This window comes from Balearica regulorum, chromosome 1 (assembly GCF_011004875.1).
Source record: "Balearica regulorum gibbericeps isolate bBalReg1 chromosome 1, bBalReg1.pri, whole genome shotgun sequence".
Taxonomy (NCBI): domain Eukaryota; kingdom Metazoa; phylum Chordata; class Aves; order Gruiformes; family Gruidae; genus Balearica; species Balearica regulorum.
Window position 1 is genome coordinate 147,732,045 of NC_046184.1, and position 16,109 is coordinate 147,748,153.

Sequence of the window (16,109 nt, forward strand, 5' to 3'; positions counted from 1 at the left end):
CCCCTGTAGCCCCCCCACTACCAAAACCTTGCCACACAAACCCAATATACTACCAACATTAAGTAGCCTGTTCCTTCTAATACATATAGTCAGGGTACCATTCAGGGGGTAGATGCCAGGTGTTGGGGGACCTGGGGAAGGAGTCTGCTGAAGTATTATTTTAAGCTGATAGTGGAATAGCTACTGTTATTCAAGCTCTGAGACTGAAAAGGAAGATAACTTGAAGAGCTAGCTGGTTCTAATTTAATGCTGCTTGATAAATGAAAGCTGTTTTAAATCTGCATCTGCTTCTCAAATTTTTATGAAGCATAAGATCAATAATGCAAGGTCAAGACGACTGTCTTTTGGCTTTTTCTTGCCAAGTAATTTAAGTTGCTAAATTCCTTGGATTGAAAATCCCATCGATCTCTCATCTCATGCAGCATAATCTTTGGTAAGGAGTCATGCAAGAAGTGCTCTGTGGTCATGAGGGGTTAGTCTTGTATAGCTGCCCAGAGTTAAGATGTATTAGGCCAACTGAAGTAGCATTTATTTAAGGTCTGTTCTAGTTCTAGGCATTCTTTCTAAAACCCAAGACATTTGCTGTAAATCAGTGTAAGCAGCAACAGTTCACCGAGCTTGTGCTCAAAACTCATACCTTAATGCTTTATACCTACCAAAGCTGCAGTACAATTTGACTGTCTTCTATGTACTAGTACCCCTCTTCAAAAACATGGTTAACCCCCCCCATTTCATATAGATTTTAGGCTTTTGTTTGGAACTCAGTACTGCAGCTTATGAGAAATAGGCTCCCATCAGAAAACTAATTACTGCTGCTTCAAGGCATTGCAATCTACCTTATGATCTGCAGCATTACTTTAAAATAATTTAAGCCTTGCAAAAAAAAAAAAAAAAAAAAAAGGTTGCTATCATGATAGTACAGCAAAAGCCTTAGCTATTCTGCTGCCTCCTCATAGTATTTGCTTGAGTTGTACTGGCATATGTAAATCCCAAAGGCCTGGATTTGTCCTGTAGCTATAAATATCATCAAGAAATTTTTATGATTTTATCATAGGTAGTTCTATAATATATTGATCTCAGATCCCTTTCCATTGATGAAAACATTCAAACTTGTTACTGAATTTGCTGTATGCTTCTACATTGTTTGCTTGTTTGGGAGGGAAGGTGAGCCATGCTTTCCCAAATTTGTATTGGGTTTACAAGGCAAGACTGGGGTAGCAGGGGGCTGCAGGGCAGCTGTGCCAGAGCCAGCCAGGGCCAGCTGGCACAGCTCAGCCCCTCAGCCAGGCTGGTGGCACCTCTGTGATAACCCCAGAGCAACCTGTACTCCAAGGAGAGGATCCACGCTGGAGCAGTTGTTGAGGAAGTGCAGCCCCTGGGAGGGAGCTCACGGAGCTGAGCAGCAGCAGAGACCAGGGACTGACCACAACCCTCCTTCCCCAGCCCCTGCCACCACTCAAGGGGAAGGGAGAGGTAGAAGAGTTGGGAGCGAAGCTGAGCCTAGGAAGAAGGGTAGTTTTAGTTTTGTCCTTGTTTCTCACTATCCTAACTCTAGTTTTAAAAGGCAATAAATTAGTTTTACATTCATCTGTGATGGTAACTGGTAACTATTTCGTATCTTGACCCATGAATTTTTCCATCTTATTTTCTCCCCCTGTCCAGTGACAGGAGCTGGGTGGGCATCTAGCAGTCAGCCAAGGTGAACCCACCATGCCCAGGTATTGGTTCCATGGGGAACACTGCACAAGATGCTGAAAGGATCCCCGCCCTCCACAGCCACCCAGCATGACGATAAGCATGTTTTGTGCTGTGCTAGCACTGAACATCTCAGATCCATTTACATAAGTGTGGCAAAGAAAACAAAACCCTCAAACTTCTCAGATGTTGCTTTTTCAATGGTCTGTATAATTTATTACAGAATTTGAGCTTTTAGCCATGGAGTTACAACAACAATGCATAATCTGACATTCTTACAGTTGTACATACGCAATGGAAAAGACATAGCCCTGTGCTTAATCCAAACAACGCAACCAAGTGAGTACAAGGTTACCGTAAAAGACAGTCAATTGTGAATAGTTGTTGACAGACTAGCAAGTTCAAATGGTTCTCTGCAGTTATGTTCGTAGTAGAAATAACTGGCTTCAAAGTTTTGGACTTAAGCTTCAGACTAACAAAACAATGGAAACTCAAATTATTTTGCTCTTCTGAATTAAGAAGGATATGCTCATTTAAAAATGCAGTATCATTACCATGTTTCAGATGGTGAAAAGTAGCTTGAGGTCCAATGGAAGTATAGTGGACATTTTCCAGGCAATGCATTCTTCACACAAACACATGCAATTATAGAGACATTCTACTTTTAAAACTTTCTCAAATCAAGTTTTGCAATACAGCAGGATATCTGAGGAGAGAGATCAGGACCCATACTGAACAAAAACAAAAGCCTTCAGCTCAATTTGTGCATGTTTAATCTACAATTCCAATTCCCAAATCTTCACATATCACCTATGAGAGAAAAGAACACATCTAGTAAAGATCACTCTCAAGGACAGAAGACATGTTACAATTTTTACAGCCATTTTGGTTTTTTAAAAAAAAAATATATATAGCTTAAGTGGCAGAAAATTAAATCTGAATTAGTTCATCGCATACTCTTAAACTGAATGCAAGACAGAGTGATGTAAATAGAGAGAAAAGGAAACTAGGAAGGACCACTTCCTCTCTCCTTCTAACAGCAAGCTATTAAATCGGTCCAGGCCATCATGCTAAGTCTCAGCAGCCTGGTGGGTGTAAGGAGACATACAGAGAACAGACTCCTGTCAAGCTGCCAACATAATTTGATTCACACAGCAGCCAACACCAAGAACTCCATTCCCTCCAGGTTAACCTGAGGAGGTATTGCCAGCTGACTCCTCTACTAAGTTTCAGTTCCACCTCTTTGTAGAGCTGCAGAGTCAGTACATTCTTACTGATCTCAGCATTTTTGTCAAGCACAGAAACACTGCATTCAATGCAGAGCGCTGAAAGTCAAACCAATGAAAACTACACATGCAACCTCTCCACTCAAAAAAAAAAAAACCAACCCACAACCAAACCTCTACCCCCCACCTCCCAAAATATAAAAAACAAGCAAAACACCCCAAACCACCCCCTAAGCCATTGCCACAATATCATTACTTGCTTGATTCAGGGTGCTAAAGGCTCTGTTGAGCAAGAGCTCCCAGTTTCACCAAACACTTGGGATGTTGATGTGTAATAAAAACATATCTTTGTTACATAATGTGGCAACTACTGAAAAATATTCCACAAATTCAGAATGCCATTCTTAACCTACTGGTATATACTTCAAAGTACAGTCAGTATTGCTAGCAGTAGTTGCATGTCTCAACTTGTCTGGACACGAGAAGTCTGCTTTTAGGGGGCAGCTAAATTATCAGCCCAACCTGTTGCATCTTACCTGTTGCCATTGTAATGTAAACCAAACACCTTTTGCTTCTGACTGCGCCCACCAAGATCTGCAAGTGTAGATACTGCCTTTGCCTCAGACATCCATACAACAGGGGCAACCATCGCTACACACTTGCTGGGTTCCTCTCTGCACAACTACTACTGGCTAGTCTGAGAGAAAGCCTAGCAGGCCAGGCAGAAAACCAGGAGGCCTAGACCTGAATCAAGAAGTGATGGGGGAAAAAATAAGTCTTTGCATACTTGCAATGGTGTTTCTCCACACCAGTTACACCCTGGCACAGGACTGCAATTCCCAAAGTGTAACAGCCCAGCTTTGGCAGGAATATACCAGTGCCCGATTTATTAAGTCGGCATGGATTAAAAGCATTCTCTCTGTAGTTAAGTTATCCTAAATCTCCTCTGGCATACCTCCAGAATCTAGCACTAATTACTGGCAACAGGTTACTGCACTACATTCATGTACTTGGGGAGGGCTGAGGAACAGGGGGAAGGAGTTACTGCTATCTAATCAAACGTCCCTAGTACATGCAAAGAATCTCCTCTGGCGTTGCTTAGAGCCAAAGAATCCAGTCTAGGGGTAATTAGTAAAAGAAAACTGAAATTCTCTAGTTAAATTGGTACTGCAGGTAATTAAACTATTAACATGTATTTAGATCTGAAATGGCTACAGTTCATTTTTGCTTGCTATGAAGTCTGAAAGCTGAAGGTGGTTTAAACAGTTATTTACTATCAAATTTATTCTCCAATTTGGCATTTGTGGACTGTTATTCATAAACCAAGATTTCTGAACAAAGAGGGCCTCTAGTCTCACTTTAAACACCAGTCCATTTTGACATGTTCACAGCTCCTTTTTAAAATCACTTGAACTCTACAAATTTTCTCCCCAACAGTACCACCAGACCTAATGAAGCCGTACCAATGAACATGATACTAACAAAACTCATTTTACAACAACATCATCCCCTATTCCTGGCTAGGTATTTTTCCCAACTGATTTATTCAACATCGCCATTGGGAAGCTGTCCACCTCATGTGGGCACCATGCTTTAGCTTTGTATAATCCTACTGCATGAACGCCTCCAAGTAAGAGACCCTCTGCCTGATTTCAGCAAAATCTGACAAAGACACAGGTCTCGGACAGGTTTCTGCATGTTTTGTGAAAAATGCACGGCTAGGAACAGAAAGAGATTGGGCCAGTGGGCAGAAGGAACCCACAACACACACAGCACAGGCTCCTACATTAGGTAGGACATAGCCTAAGCAAAGGAGGCAGATTAAAGATTCTCCAGAGGGTAGGTAAGGGAGTCACAAGGCACCTATCCTGCAAAAACATCCATAACAGAGAAAGACTCACTAGTTCTGACCTGCGTATAAACTTTTGGTAAAGTGCTAGAAACCAGAAATACCAGTTTGATCCAATATAGTAGGTCCAGATCAGCAAAGTCTAGGAACCTCTATTTACCTATAGCTGCTTACACCTGTTTATTCTAAGAGTAATTGATTTGAGTTATAACAGTAGGTGCTAAGCTTCACATTTCTAATCCTCTCTTGCTACTGCTGTAAGCTCCATAGATGGTCTCCTTCCTGTTCTGTACTTTTTAACCTATCCCTTTTTGCTAATGGGTGTCAGCTTTTTGACTGAGGTCAGACTAATGATTCGCTTCAGAAGATTTTTGTCATCGTGCTTACAAGGAGAGCAAACTGCTTGCAAGAGACACTTCAATTCGGCCTTTTATTGTCATCATCCCTCAGCAGCACAGCTGGCCTTACAAGACCTCACTGTATCCAAGGCGAACTATGCACAAACCAATTTGACTGAAACTGTAACTACGCTTGTGAAAGGCTGAAATGAAACTGGTATAGTGCCAGCTTTAGAAACATACTCTGGGAATCTTCACACTTGAGGTTTTTTTTCTAAGTACACTTCAGATTTTATAAGCACACTTTTCAATGTGCAGGTTTCTTTAGCTTTTCTTCCAGCTTTCTGCCAGATCTCAGCTTTGATTCTTAAGAAAAGCTTTTGGTTTTATAGGTATTATGTAAAAGCTGAAGTACTTACCACATTTCTCCCCTCCAGCATGAATATTGTGCTGCAGGTATCAGCAAGACACAATCCACAGACTGACAAGACTTCTCTTGATAACGCCTTTTGGTTCCTCCTTGAGCTAGAGTTTAAACCCTCTCAACATTTACTACATCAATGTTCAGTTTTGTGTTTAGGAAGAGGGAGAAGACTTAGATTTTAATATTGAAGAGATAGTTAAAAAGGCAGTTCTGGAAATGTTGATAAGCTTCTTTTGGAGACATACGTGTCCCTATATGTTTGTTTGGTTTAGTTGTGGGTTGTTTTTTTATTTGTTCAGTGTTGGAGATGGTTGGTCAGTCATATTCCATTCTCATGTGCTTCTTGTAAGATAAAGGCATTACAAAAACTTGCATCTGCTGGTGACATCAGAACTACAACCTGACAATTCTCCAGTAAACCTAAAAGTTACACTCCTACAGGGAAGAGGCAGATTATTTTTTGTAAAGTAGGCATTAATAGGAATATTTCAAAGAAAATTTAGGGTGAAACATCTGCTCCGCAAAGTAGAAGTTCAGATTATATTTCCCCAGCTGAAACCTCTGTCATTTCTGGAACATTCATTCTAAAATTAAAAAAAGTTATTGCTTCTATTGAAGCTCAATATAAGTTAGAAAAAGAATTGCATATTTTCTTATAAACATTCCAAATATACATTTTAAAAACAAAATGCACTCTAAAACAAACGTCTAGTAAAAGACACTGTTTTAAGCAACCTATAGTAACAGCTTTACAAAAGAAAATTGAGGAATGTCGCATATTATTCATAACATGACAATGCTAAAATCCTAAACCACTTAACACTCTTAGTAAGTACTGTTTTAAATATACATATTTCTTTACAAAACAGTTTAGCAATTCCTTATACCACTTACAGTATATAAATATTTGAATAAGAGGTCATAGTGGGAGATGCCAGGGTTTATATTTACTCTCAGATGCTTCTGGTTTCTTAAGTGTTTTACTATAAGGCACAATACTGCTAATCTAAAAGAAAGGCATAAAAGCTAATGGCAAACCCAGCCAAAACTCCTGATGTGGAATATCCAACAGAGGAATTCCAGCATCTCTATGCAAAGGAAACGAAAAAACCAAAACAAAACCCAAACTCTGCAGATCCTAAGAAACTGTTGCAATTTGTATGTAACGAAGTGGGACAGGATGGGAGCAGAAGGAAGAAGGAATTAAGTAAATTCTTATAAATAGACTAATAAATATATTTTAGCCATAATTAGCCCTTTACCTCTGTTCTACTGAGTTTAAGATTGAAAGAGGTAACCAGTGTGCATATACCTAAATAAGTCTACATGCTCAGCACGTGAAGACCACCTAGCACAACGTATTACTGCCAAATTCAGTATAAAAGCTAGCAAGATGGAGAAAGTCTCTTTTTCTCTCAGTATCCAGCCGGAGTAGAACACATTACAAGATCCAATTAGTATTTGTTACATGTAAGGAAAGTTGCAACTAGTAATTTTTTCATCACAAAAAAAAAAAGGATATGCAACATACCCATGAAGTTATTTGATTCCTTCCAAGGTTAGGTTATGTCTTTTCTAAGAACATCCATCTCCAATTACAACAGATCAGAACTTTCAGAGCATTTTAATAGCTGTAGTCTTGTAAGTGTTCTCCATGTGTACATACTGAATGTATATAGTGCATCCAAAATAGTTATCCTTTAGACATTCTGCATTGTTTTCACTGCCTAGTCTTCATCTTTGTTACAGCCCTCTGGAACACAATGACATTGTAACAATGCTTACAGAAAAAGGGTTATTGCATCTTTTTTTAGGATGAGACATCCAGAGGAGATTTTATAAAGTCCTCCTGTGTACAAAATTCTTAGTTATTAGCCCTTTTGGAACACCAGCTAGAAAAGTTTGAAAGGTAAAATAATTTACATTGTTATTTTTTCCATTAACTAGACAAAAGTCCATACTAATTAAATAAAAAATAATAGCTCTTCAACAGTCTATTCAAGATATCTTCCATGAAGCAGTTCAGTGGGAATTTCCATTAGATAGATGTTCTCCGTGTCGGTTATTACTGACATCCACATCTAGAAGCCAAGAATTAGAAGAAAAATTGTTGATTTACTATTTCAATACATTTTACCTGTTACATTAATCCAAACTCTGGCAATAAATTTCATATTCATATATACCTAAGGTTCTCAAGATTCTCAAGTAATCCTCCTAAGACGTTGTTTGCATCTTCCCCCCCCCCCCCCCCCCCCCCCCGGCAAGACCAGCATTCTCCAGCTTGACAGAATTCTCTCAAAATCTACCTGCTTGTATAATAAGTGACACCTCTCAGCCCGGTCCACACTGCAATACCAATAGTACTAACATCACTTAGAGAATGGCTTCTTTCAATGCAATGAATGGCATTATGGATTGTCAAGTGATAAACTAAATTATTACTTACCAAGTAATGCTGTGGTTTCACCTGCGTCCTCTTTTAAACTGGTACACTGCAATACAGATTCATTAGTGGAGGAAGCTGATAATTCGCTTACTTCATTTCTGTCATCATCTTGTAAAGCAATACTCAGACTTCCAACTGAAACACTGCCACTTATTGATTCAGGTATTGGAACTTCAAGTACATCTTCAGGGTCCCCCTTTGAAATGAAATATATTTAACTGACACTTTTGTCTACCATTAGGCATCAACATTTCTCCATGTTACCAATTTGTAACCTCACTTTACTGGAAAAAAACCCATTTTTTTTATGCCTGTTATCTATGCGCTCATGGGTACAGCGTTGAGCAGTGCCTACTTTCAATGTTATTGTCCGGCTGCAAAGAAACAAAGCCAAGCAAAAGAGAAGCCACTTTTTCAAAGCTACCCCAAGGCCAAGAGCAGCAACAGGAGTCGTCAACCCAGCCAGCCTTTTTGAAGGAATGGAATATTTCAACACTTTACAACAATATTGCTACAGTCTGGTTAGGAGCACACTCAGCCCATCCAAAGTCCTCACCAAGCAAACCTATTGATCCCTTATGAGTTTGCAGAAGCTTCTGGTTTTCAGTATAGTAGTTGTGCAAGCTTAGGCTTTTTTTTACTGGGGTGAGCAAACATTCGACATCAGAACAAACTTCCCCCCTCCTCTACCTTCAGCTTAATTTTAAGTCTGTTCCAAAAATGCAAATATGCTGGCTTGTCACTTTGCAGGAACAAAACATCTGCAGCACAGGCAACAGAATTTATTTCACCTATTGTGTAGCATGAGCTATTTCTGATCCATTCTGAAGGTTAATTAGAAGTCCTACATGCACAGTTCTGTTCCTAAAATTAAACAGACTGCCTTCACTAAGCCATTGCCATTAATACACTGACATTATTTATACATAAGTACACTGCAGTACAAGTACCTATTCTGCGGGCTTCACAGTATTTTTCCCCTCCTTAAACAGTTAGCAAAGGCCCATCTTAAGATTTAAGAAATTCTAGGCTGATTCTTTCTTTAGCACCAAAGCAGCATATTTTAAAATGCACTGAATTTTAACAAGCTACAGAACTGCTACAATTGAACACAAGTTAAGATGCATGTGATACTGATCTCTACATGTGTGGGCGGGGGGCATTAATGATTTTGGTTTCCAAAACTTAGGCAGTTAAATAAGCACTGGAACCACAAGATTCAACAATGCTCTACTAAATCAGACATGCTGAACTGCAGCTCTTTTTCTTGTAAGAAGTAGCATAACACAGAACTGATGTCAGCTCTTTACAAAGGAAAAGCCAGGTAAAAGGACTTAGTGACTTCTTTCTACTTTAAGCCTTTAAAATTTTTGAAGCATCTGAAGTATTTATTTTCCATAAAACTGAACTGAGCCTTCAGCCTCTTTGCAGAAGGTTTAGGAGATTTCTATAATAAAGGCTGCACATTCTTGTCTGCAGTTATGTCACTTAGCAAGCATACTGCTGAAAGAAGCTGCCTTGCTCTTCGCACTTTTTCCCCCTCATATCAGTAAAAAAATTCACACAATCACTCTGCAAACTAGATTGGGCAATCTGGATCAGGTTGAAAACTAAGCTAGGAAAAAAATACTGAATGATTTCCCACATTATTAGCTTTAGTGGGACTTGAATAATTGATGCATAAGCAGAACACATTCCCCCCACTCCATTAGAAAAAAGAACTGGGCTTCTGTATTTCACAGAATCACATTCAATCTGCTTTCCAACATGCATTTTGCCTAACAAGCGGGGGAAGTATTACTCCTCCTGGATAGGTTTGGTATCAGTATCCTCTGCAACAGCATGAATTCAGGGAATAGAAGTGTTCTGAAGGTTCTAGTATTTCTGCTTTCAGCCTGTATACAAAAGGATATATCCTTCTGCATATAACACAAATTACATCAACTCCGAGAATGGGAAGTGAGCGAAAAATAAGGGGCTAACATAACCACATTAAAAGCTATTTCACATAACAAAAAGACTGCAACTCTTGAGTGAAGTCTGACTTAACACACAGAAGCACCACAATCTGGTATGTATATTACATAGCAAGAGTATTGTCGCCTTTGACAAAACAAAAAAGTAGTTCATAAAGGTCTTCCATAGATCTGCTAAGTCTCTGCAAGGAAATAAGAGAAAAGCTAGTCAAAATGCAGACCTAGACTAGGAAAGGAAGGTCCCTGAAACCAAGGCACACACCTATCTTCTGAAGATCTCTGTAGATCAGTATAAAAGAGGTACATTCATGCCTATGGCATTTTAGCGGAACTCAAGACTATTTATCAACAGTGACCGAGTAACCTACCGCACGTGTCTTCATCTCTCTTTTCTGGTGCTGTCAGAAAGAAATGAGAGCACATCATTTTCTCTACTTAACCAATTTCTTGTGAATGTCTTTAGGAAGTACTGGCTCATTTACAGGGATAAAACACTGGGCATATGTGGAAGTAGACAAACACTCAAGATAGAAAAACTATAATTTCTTCCTTTGAATTGCAGTCCTCAACAAGTTCAAATATATGCTCTAGATCTACTGAATTAAGTTATATTTTTGCAGCTTGGGCAAATCGCCTCACCTCTACTTCAACTTCCTTATTGTCATCAGCCAGAGACAGAAAAAATTGGTTATCACAGAAGAGTACAGATAGGATTCATAAGCTGCTTGATACACTGTTTAAGCTCTTACCCATGAAATTCCCTTATTTTTCTGGTTCTCACTCAATTACTCTTGCATCTTTTCCCAGCTTCTTCAGTCTCGTCAAGTAACAACTGTTCTCATTCTGAACAGTTACATGAAGTCTTGCCTCCTGTACTGTACTTCTACCTTGAAGATTAAAGTAAGTGTGGAACATACCCAGTATCCCAAAGCTTTGATAACGTCTAGTTTACACATTGGACAAGTTCGGTGGTCCAAAAGCCAAGGGTCAATGCACGTTCTATGGAAGATGTGCCTAAAGAAAAGAAATGCCCTTTAGAACTTATCACGAAAGCTACATGCTTGTGCTGGTTTTGGCTGGGATAGACTTAATTTTCTTCACAGTAGCTGGTACGGGGTTATGGTTTGAATTTGTGCTGAAAACAGTGTTGATAACACAGGGATGTTTTCATTATCTCTGAACAGTGCTTACACAGAGCCAAGGCCTTTGCTGCTTCTCACCCCACCCCACCAGCAAGTAGGCTGGGGGGTGCACAAGGAGTTGGGAGGGGACACAGCCGGGACAGCTGACCCCAACTGACCAGAGGGATATTCCATACCATATGACGTCATGCTCAGCATATAAAGCTGGGGAAGAAAGAGGAAGCGGGGGGGACGTTCAGAATGATGGCGTTTGTCTTCCCAAGTCACCATTACACATGACGAAGCCTTGCTTTCCTGGAGATGGCCGAATGCCTGCCTGCCCATGGGAAGTGGTGGATTAACTCCTTGTTCTGTTTGGCTGGCACACGCAGCTGTTGCTTTACCCATTAAGCTCTCTTTATCTCAACCCACGAGTTTTCGCCCTTTTACTCTTCCAATTCTCTCCCCCATCCCGCTGGGGGGGGGGAGTGAGTGTGCAAGTAGGTGAGGCTGAGCTGCCAGCTGGGGTTAAACCGCAACAGTGGCATCATGAAAGCCACACACTATTCCTTCAAATGATGTAGAAGTTACTACATTAAACAGTAACTCTGTTCTTTTATAACCTGACAATTAGGTACTACTTAATTTACTAGAACAGACATGTTATGTCTGGAAGCATATGGAATAAGTTCTGGAAGCATCTTCTTTCATGCTAGCTTTCTGAAATAAGACATGCTACTAACCACAAGGACACCACAGAGATACAGTTCAACAGTTCTAACAATACTAAGGAAGCTCTACACCACTCCTACACTTCTCCCAAATACTCCTTTTTCCCCGCATAGATACAAAATGCTACATGGTATCCCGATGCCCTTCAACATGTAAGAGGCCATACAAATGGCACAGCTTCAGCTCTGCTACCAGAGTTTCAGAAGAGTTTCCAGAAAGCTCATTACATATTTCTTAGGGAAAACAAGCTAAAGAGGAAAGAACAATGATGACAACTTACTTGCACGGCAGAATTCGGACAGTGTCTCTCAGTTTATAGTTCTCAATGCACACAGCACAGTTTTCCACATCGACATCTAAACCCTAAAGATGACAACACATTTAAATGCATTATTCCATACTGCAGTCATTAAATACATTAATCCATATTTCATTACAGAACAAACTTTGTGTAACAACTAGCTTAACAGAATGTAAAATTTTCTAATTTAAATAGCTATACATGGTACCTTAAGTAATTTGTTAAGTCTCAAGCATTGGCTTTGCTCATGGGAGTACAGTAAAATTTCAGTTTAAAGTAACTATAAAACAAATTTTAAAAGAGGTCAGCTTAGATGAAAGTGCACATTTTAATTCCTAACTGATGGTCTAAAAGACTTGCAAGTGCTTAAGTAGGATGAGATTCTTGGGGTTCAATATTGCAACCCCCTTGATCCTCACTTTTTTTTTTTGTTTTCCTACCACATCCTAGCAGATATCCCTTGGTAGCTAGAAGAGAACTGAAGTATGCAATTCAGGATGTTTTTTAAAACTTCTTTCCAAGCTCACACCAGAGAGACAGTCAAAACGCATTATTTCCCCACCTCAATTTGTTTCTTTCTAAGGGTTAAATATCTTTCCTAACAGGTCTTACTACCTTCTTGAAGCCATGCTTATAGTTGCAGTGCAAATATGATGGATATCTCCAGATAAAAGAAATAATTCAATGTTAATTGGGTTGTATAAAACATAAATATTAGAAGGACAGTGGGCCAAGTTCTTCCCTTTCATCCCCCACAAAATAAGTATTTTGTGTTTACTGCTTACTGAAGCACTTCAATTTCATTACCACAAATACTCAAATGAATTAGTACCGTAAGCAAACTTTCAAGTTCAAGGCAAGTTTTTCCCTCCTTTGCATGCTATCAGTTTACATAATTAATGCCTTAAATTCCCAAGTAATTCAAGACTTTTTTTTCTTACATAAGCAAAGTTAAGAAAAGTATTTATTCTATAACAATTTTTTATTCTGTACAAGAGACAAAGTCCTAGCACATTGTACATACGCAAATTTGAGTGTCCATTTTACAATAATCCCATAAGCTTCTCAGGAAAGATCTACATGATAGAAAGTACACTTTTAAAACATTGACCTATTTTTAGTCAAATACTTCAACCCTAAGTGAAATCATAATGAAAGATTGTACTGTGTCACAACAAAAGAAATATACTCTTTTAATCATAATGGCTGAAAGGAAATATTTAAAGAAAAAAAGGCACATTTACAGAGTAGATGGGACTGTATTTCCAGCTAAATTTACATTAGTTCATGAAAGTACCTCTGCATCATTAAGTTACATAAATTAGCTGATAGAAGACTGATTCAAATCAAATTAGAAGACATTGTTTACCAAGCAGAAAACCTCTATTTAAATAGATTTTAATCTAATCTCATTCTACTTTCCTTAACTAACATGGCATTCATAGTTACAACCAGCATACTAAAAAACAACTTAGTTAAATTCCCCCATTTTATTTTAGTCAAGGGTATATTGATGGGAAGGAACTACCTGCTACACTGCAAAAAATCTTCACAATACAAATCCTTTTTAGAGGTTTACTGAACATCAACTTAAAAGCAGTTAACAGTTTCCTTGTGGTTCCCGCCATAGGTTTCATCATGACCCTTTTACATCCATTTCTTTCTATGCTGATATTCTGCTTTGATACTGCTTTATACAAGTTTTGGTTCAATTCCATCTTTCTTGATCTCTGATCTCACCATTGTATGAACAGTAGCACAAACACCTCTCTGTTCACAGCTTGAAATAGATTACTTTTTGATGGAATTTAGAACATAATTAAAAGTAACAAATACTTGTAAAATGCTACTTAAAAATGCTGAATGCGTACAAGGAAAAGAGGCAATTTCAAAGACAGCTGGGTGTTTTTCACTTCAACACTGATTTACTAAATGAAGGACACATTCTCTGTAGCATGTGGCCTGAGCTGAACAGCTTGATGCACCATAGCTTTTAAAGTTCTTACACATAAATGTCCTTTCTCACCTTCATTTTATTCATGGATTTAAAAACTAATCCTTGTTTTTCATCTCTGAGCAAATCAGTCCTTAAGTAAAAACTAATCAAATACGACAAACAAGGGCAGGGAAAAATGTCTGTGTAGTAGCAGAAGTCTAGTCATAAACTAATTGACCATCTAGGATCAGAGCTGCCTGCAACTCTGACTAAAATAGTATTTTCTTTCAAAGACTTGCCTTTTTCTACTTCAGTTATTCTAATACAGCTATGACTTCAGGCTCCATGCTGTCAAAGCTAACTTTTTGAAAGTTGTTTTAATTTTTAGAATAGATTTAATACATAGAAATGTACATCTAAAAAATTTATGCTTCAAGTAAATCTATACAGCTCCTTAATGTATTGTATGTCAAAAGATGAAACAAGTGTTTCATTTTTTAAAGCTTTTTAGATTTCTAAGACCTTCTGATCAATAAAAAGATGGATGTACTTTTAAGAAAACAAAGCATTACATCAGCTCTAAGAACTGTGCAATCAATAGGTCCTAGGAAGTATTTTGCAATCCACTTGTTGCTGTTTTCAAGTGCTGGTAAGGTATTAGTGCTTCCTCATCTTTACAGTATCAGCCCTGTAGTCTCCCACAACATTCTGTATGACCAGATATTATTTACAACAAAACAGCCTTACATTTCATAAGTAGTTCAAATCTGACTCTTCATTTTTAAGCTTGGCCTTCTAAGCAAAGGTGCTAAAATGAGCCTAAAATTCTACAAGTCAAATTGCAATTACAATGTGAGAATTTTAGTTTAAATTCTATACAGACATCACAACAGTTTTTAAACCATACAGCAATAACCAGAGCCACTGAATTACCTTTTCTCCACGTTTTACAGTATGCAGCTGAAGCTGGCTGATTGCTTTCTTGGTTTCTTTTCTATGTCCCTTGAATAAAGATTTTAAATATTAGTACACAAGTTAGTTTTAAAAGTTACATTTCAAAGCTTTTTAATACTTTCCATGTGGATTACTAAATCTTCTGAATGCATTTAAAGATTCATCTCTGGCTAGCTAATTTGTTTACAAAATACTTCCAGCCAGCAGAAGTTGAAGAACTGCAAGTTTTGCATTCTCAGGGCACACCAGCAAAAATTATCTATAAGCATCATGCTCTTACAATGAACTCGACCAGTGCAGAACTATGCAGACGAAGTTGACATACACAGCCTCGTATCATGACTGCCTGCCTGCATCAAGGGCCTTCCCGCACAGGAAAATTGACATTAATTTAGGCTTTGGAGGTATCAGAGCTGAAACCACAGCCATATAACCAGACCTTCTAGTTAGGTGAGCCCATGAGCAAGCATGTCATAGGTTTTGCACAAGCTTGAGAGAAGGCAGAATCCTGCCGGGCAGCCAACAGCTGGCTACTAGGTCAAAAGGCTGCTGCAGCTATTAATGCTTCCCCTCAGTTAAACACTGCCTCACACATTATACAAACAAAGCTTTGCACTGAAAGGGCACATTATGCAAAGGAGACGACAAGAAAGGCTTAACAGACATAAGACACCATCTTGGACTTCTATACAGTAACAGTCCTGATTATGCTTGGAGGGAGGCAAGAAAAGAAAGCAGTACTGTATTCCAAGACAAAGTGCTAGCTACTGCTAGAAATTGAGAAATTAAACACTCTCAATTAACATATGTTGATCTGTCTAGCAGTGACCCTTGCTGATGAAATACCGTAAAGGAATAAAAAAACCCGTAATGGCAGCTTTTCTCTGTAATGATAATTACAATGACTTATATAATTTTACAAACTTGTAGTATTGAAAATTGGGATTTTTTTTTTTATAGTGTTAAAAAGAATTAGTCTGAAAGTTCTTTCAGAAATGGACAGACAACCAGCAGCAGTCTATTCTACCTTCTGTATCACCTCAGGGTTTTCTGCACAGTCCTGTTTCATCTTCAGTAGCAAGGAGGTCTTCCAAAGATTTACTGCTAA

The 16,109-nt window shown here is 38.6% G+C and overlaps 1 protein-coding gene and 1 non-coding gene across 3 annotated transcripts in view; both read right to left on the reverse strand.

The window, feature by feature from the left end:
- Nucleotides 1-1,884: 1,884 nt before the first annotated feature.
- RNF149 (ring finger protein 149) overlaps nucleotides 1,885-16,109 on the reverse strand; it is a 32,741-nt gene continuing 18,516 nt past the window's right edge. The window contains exons 3-9 of one of the 2 annotated variants that reach the window (XM_075738254.1): nucleotides 14,981-15,049; nucleotides 12,091-12,173; nucleotides 10,875-10,971; nucleotides 10,326-10,355; nucleotides 7,982-8,177; nucleotides 5,528-7,613; nucleotides 1,885-2,505 (exon numbers count right to left, since the gene is read on the reverse strand). In XM_075738254.1, coding sequence (XP_075594369.1) covers nucleotides 7,555-7,613; nucleotides 7,982-8,177; nucleotides 10,326-10,355; nucleotides 10,875-10,971; nucleotides 12,091-12,173; nucleotides 14,981-15,049 — 534 coding nt within the window. In that variant the 3' untranslated portion in view covers nucleotides 1,885-2,505; nucleotides 5,528-7,554. The remainder of the gene's footprint in view (nucleotides 2,506-5,527; nucleotides 7,614-7,981; nucleotides 8,178-10,325; nucleotides 10,356-10,874; nucleotides 10,972-12,090; nucleotides 12,174-14,980; nucleotides 15,050-16,109) is intronic. The other variant, XM_075738251.1, reaches the window with a different exon arrangement.
- LOC142600227 (small nucleolar RNA SNORD89) lies at nucleotides 5,106-5,221 on the reverse strand. Its single transcript, XR_012833667.1, has one exon. It is a non-coding gene; the product is annotated as a small nucleolar RNA SNORD89 (small nucleolar RNA).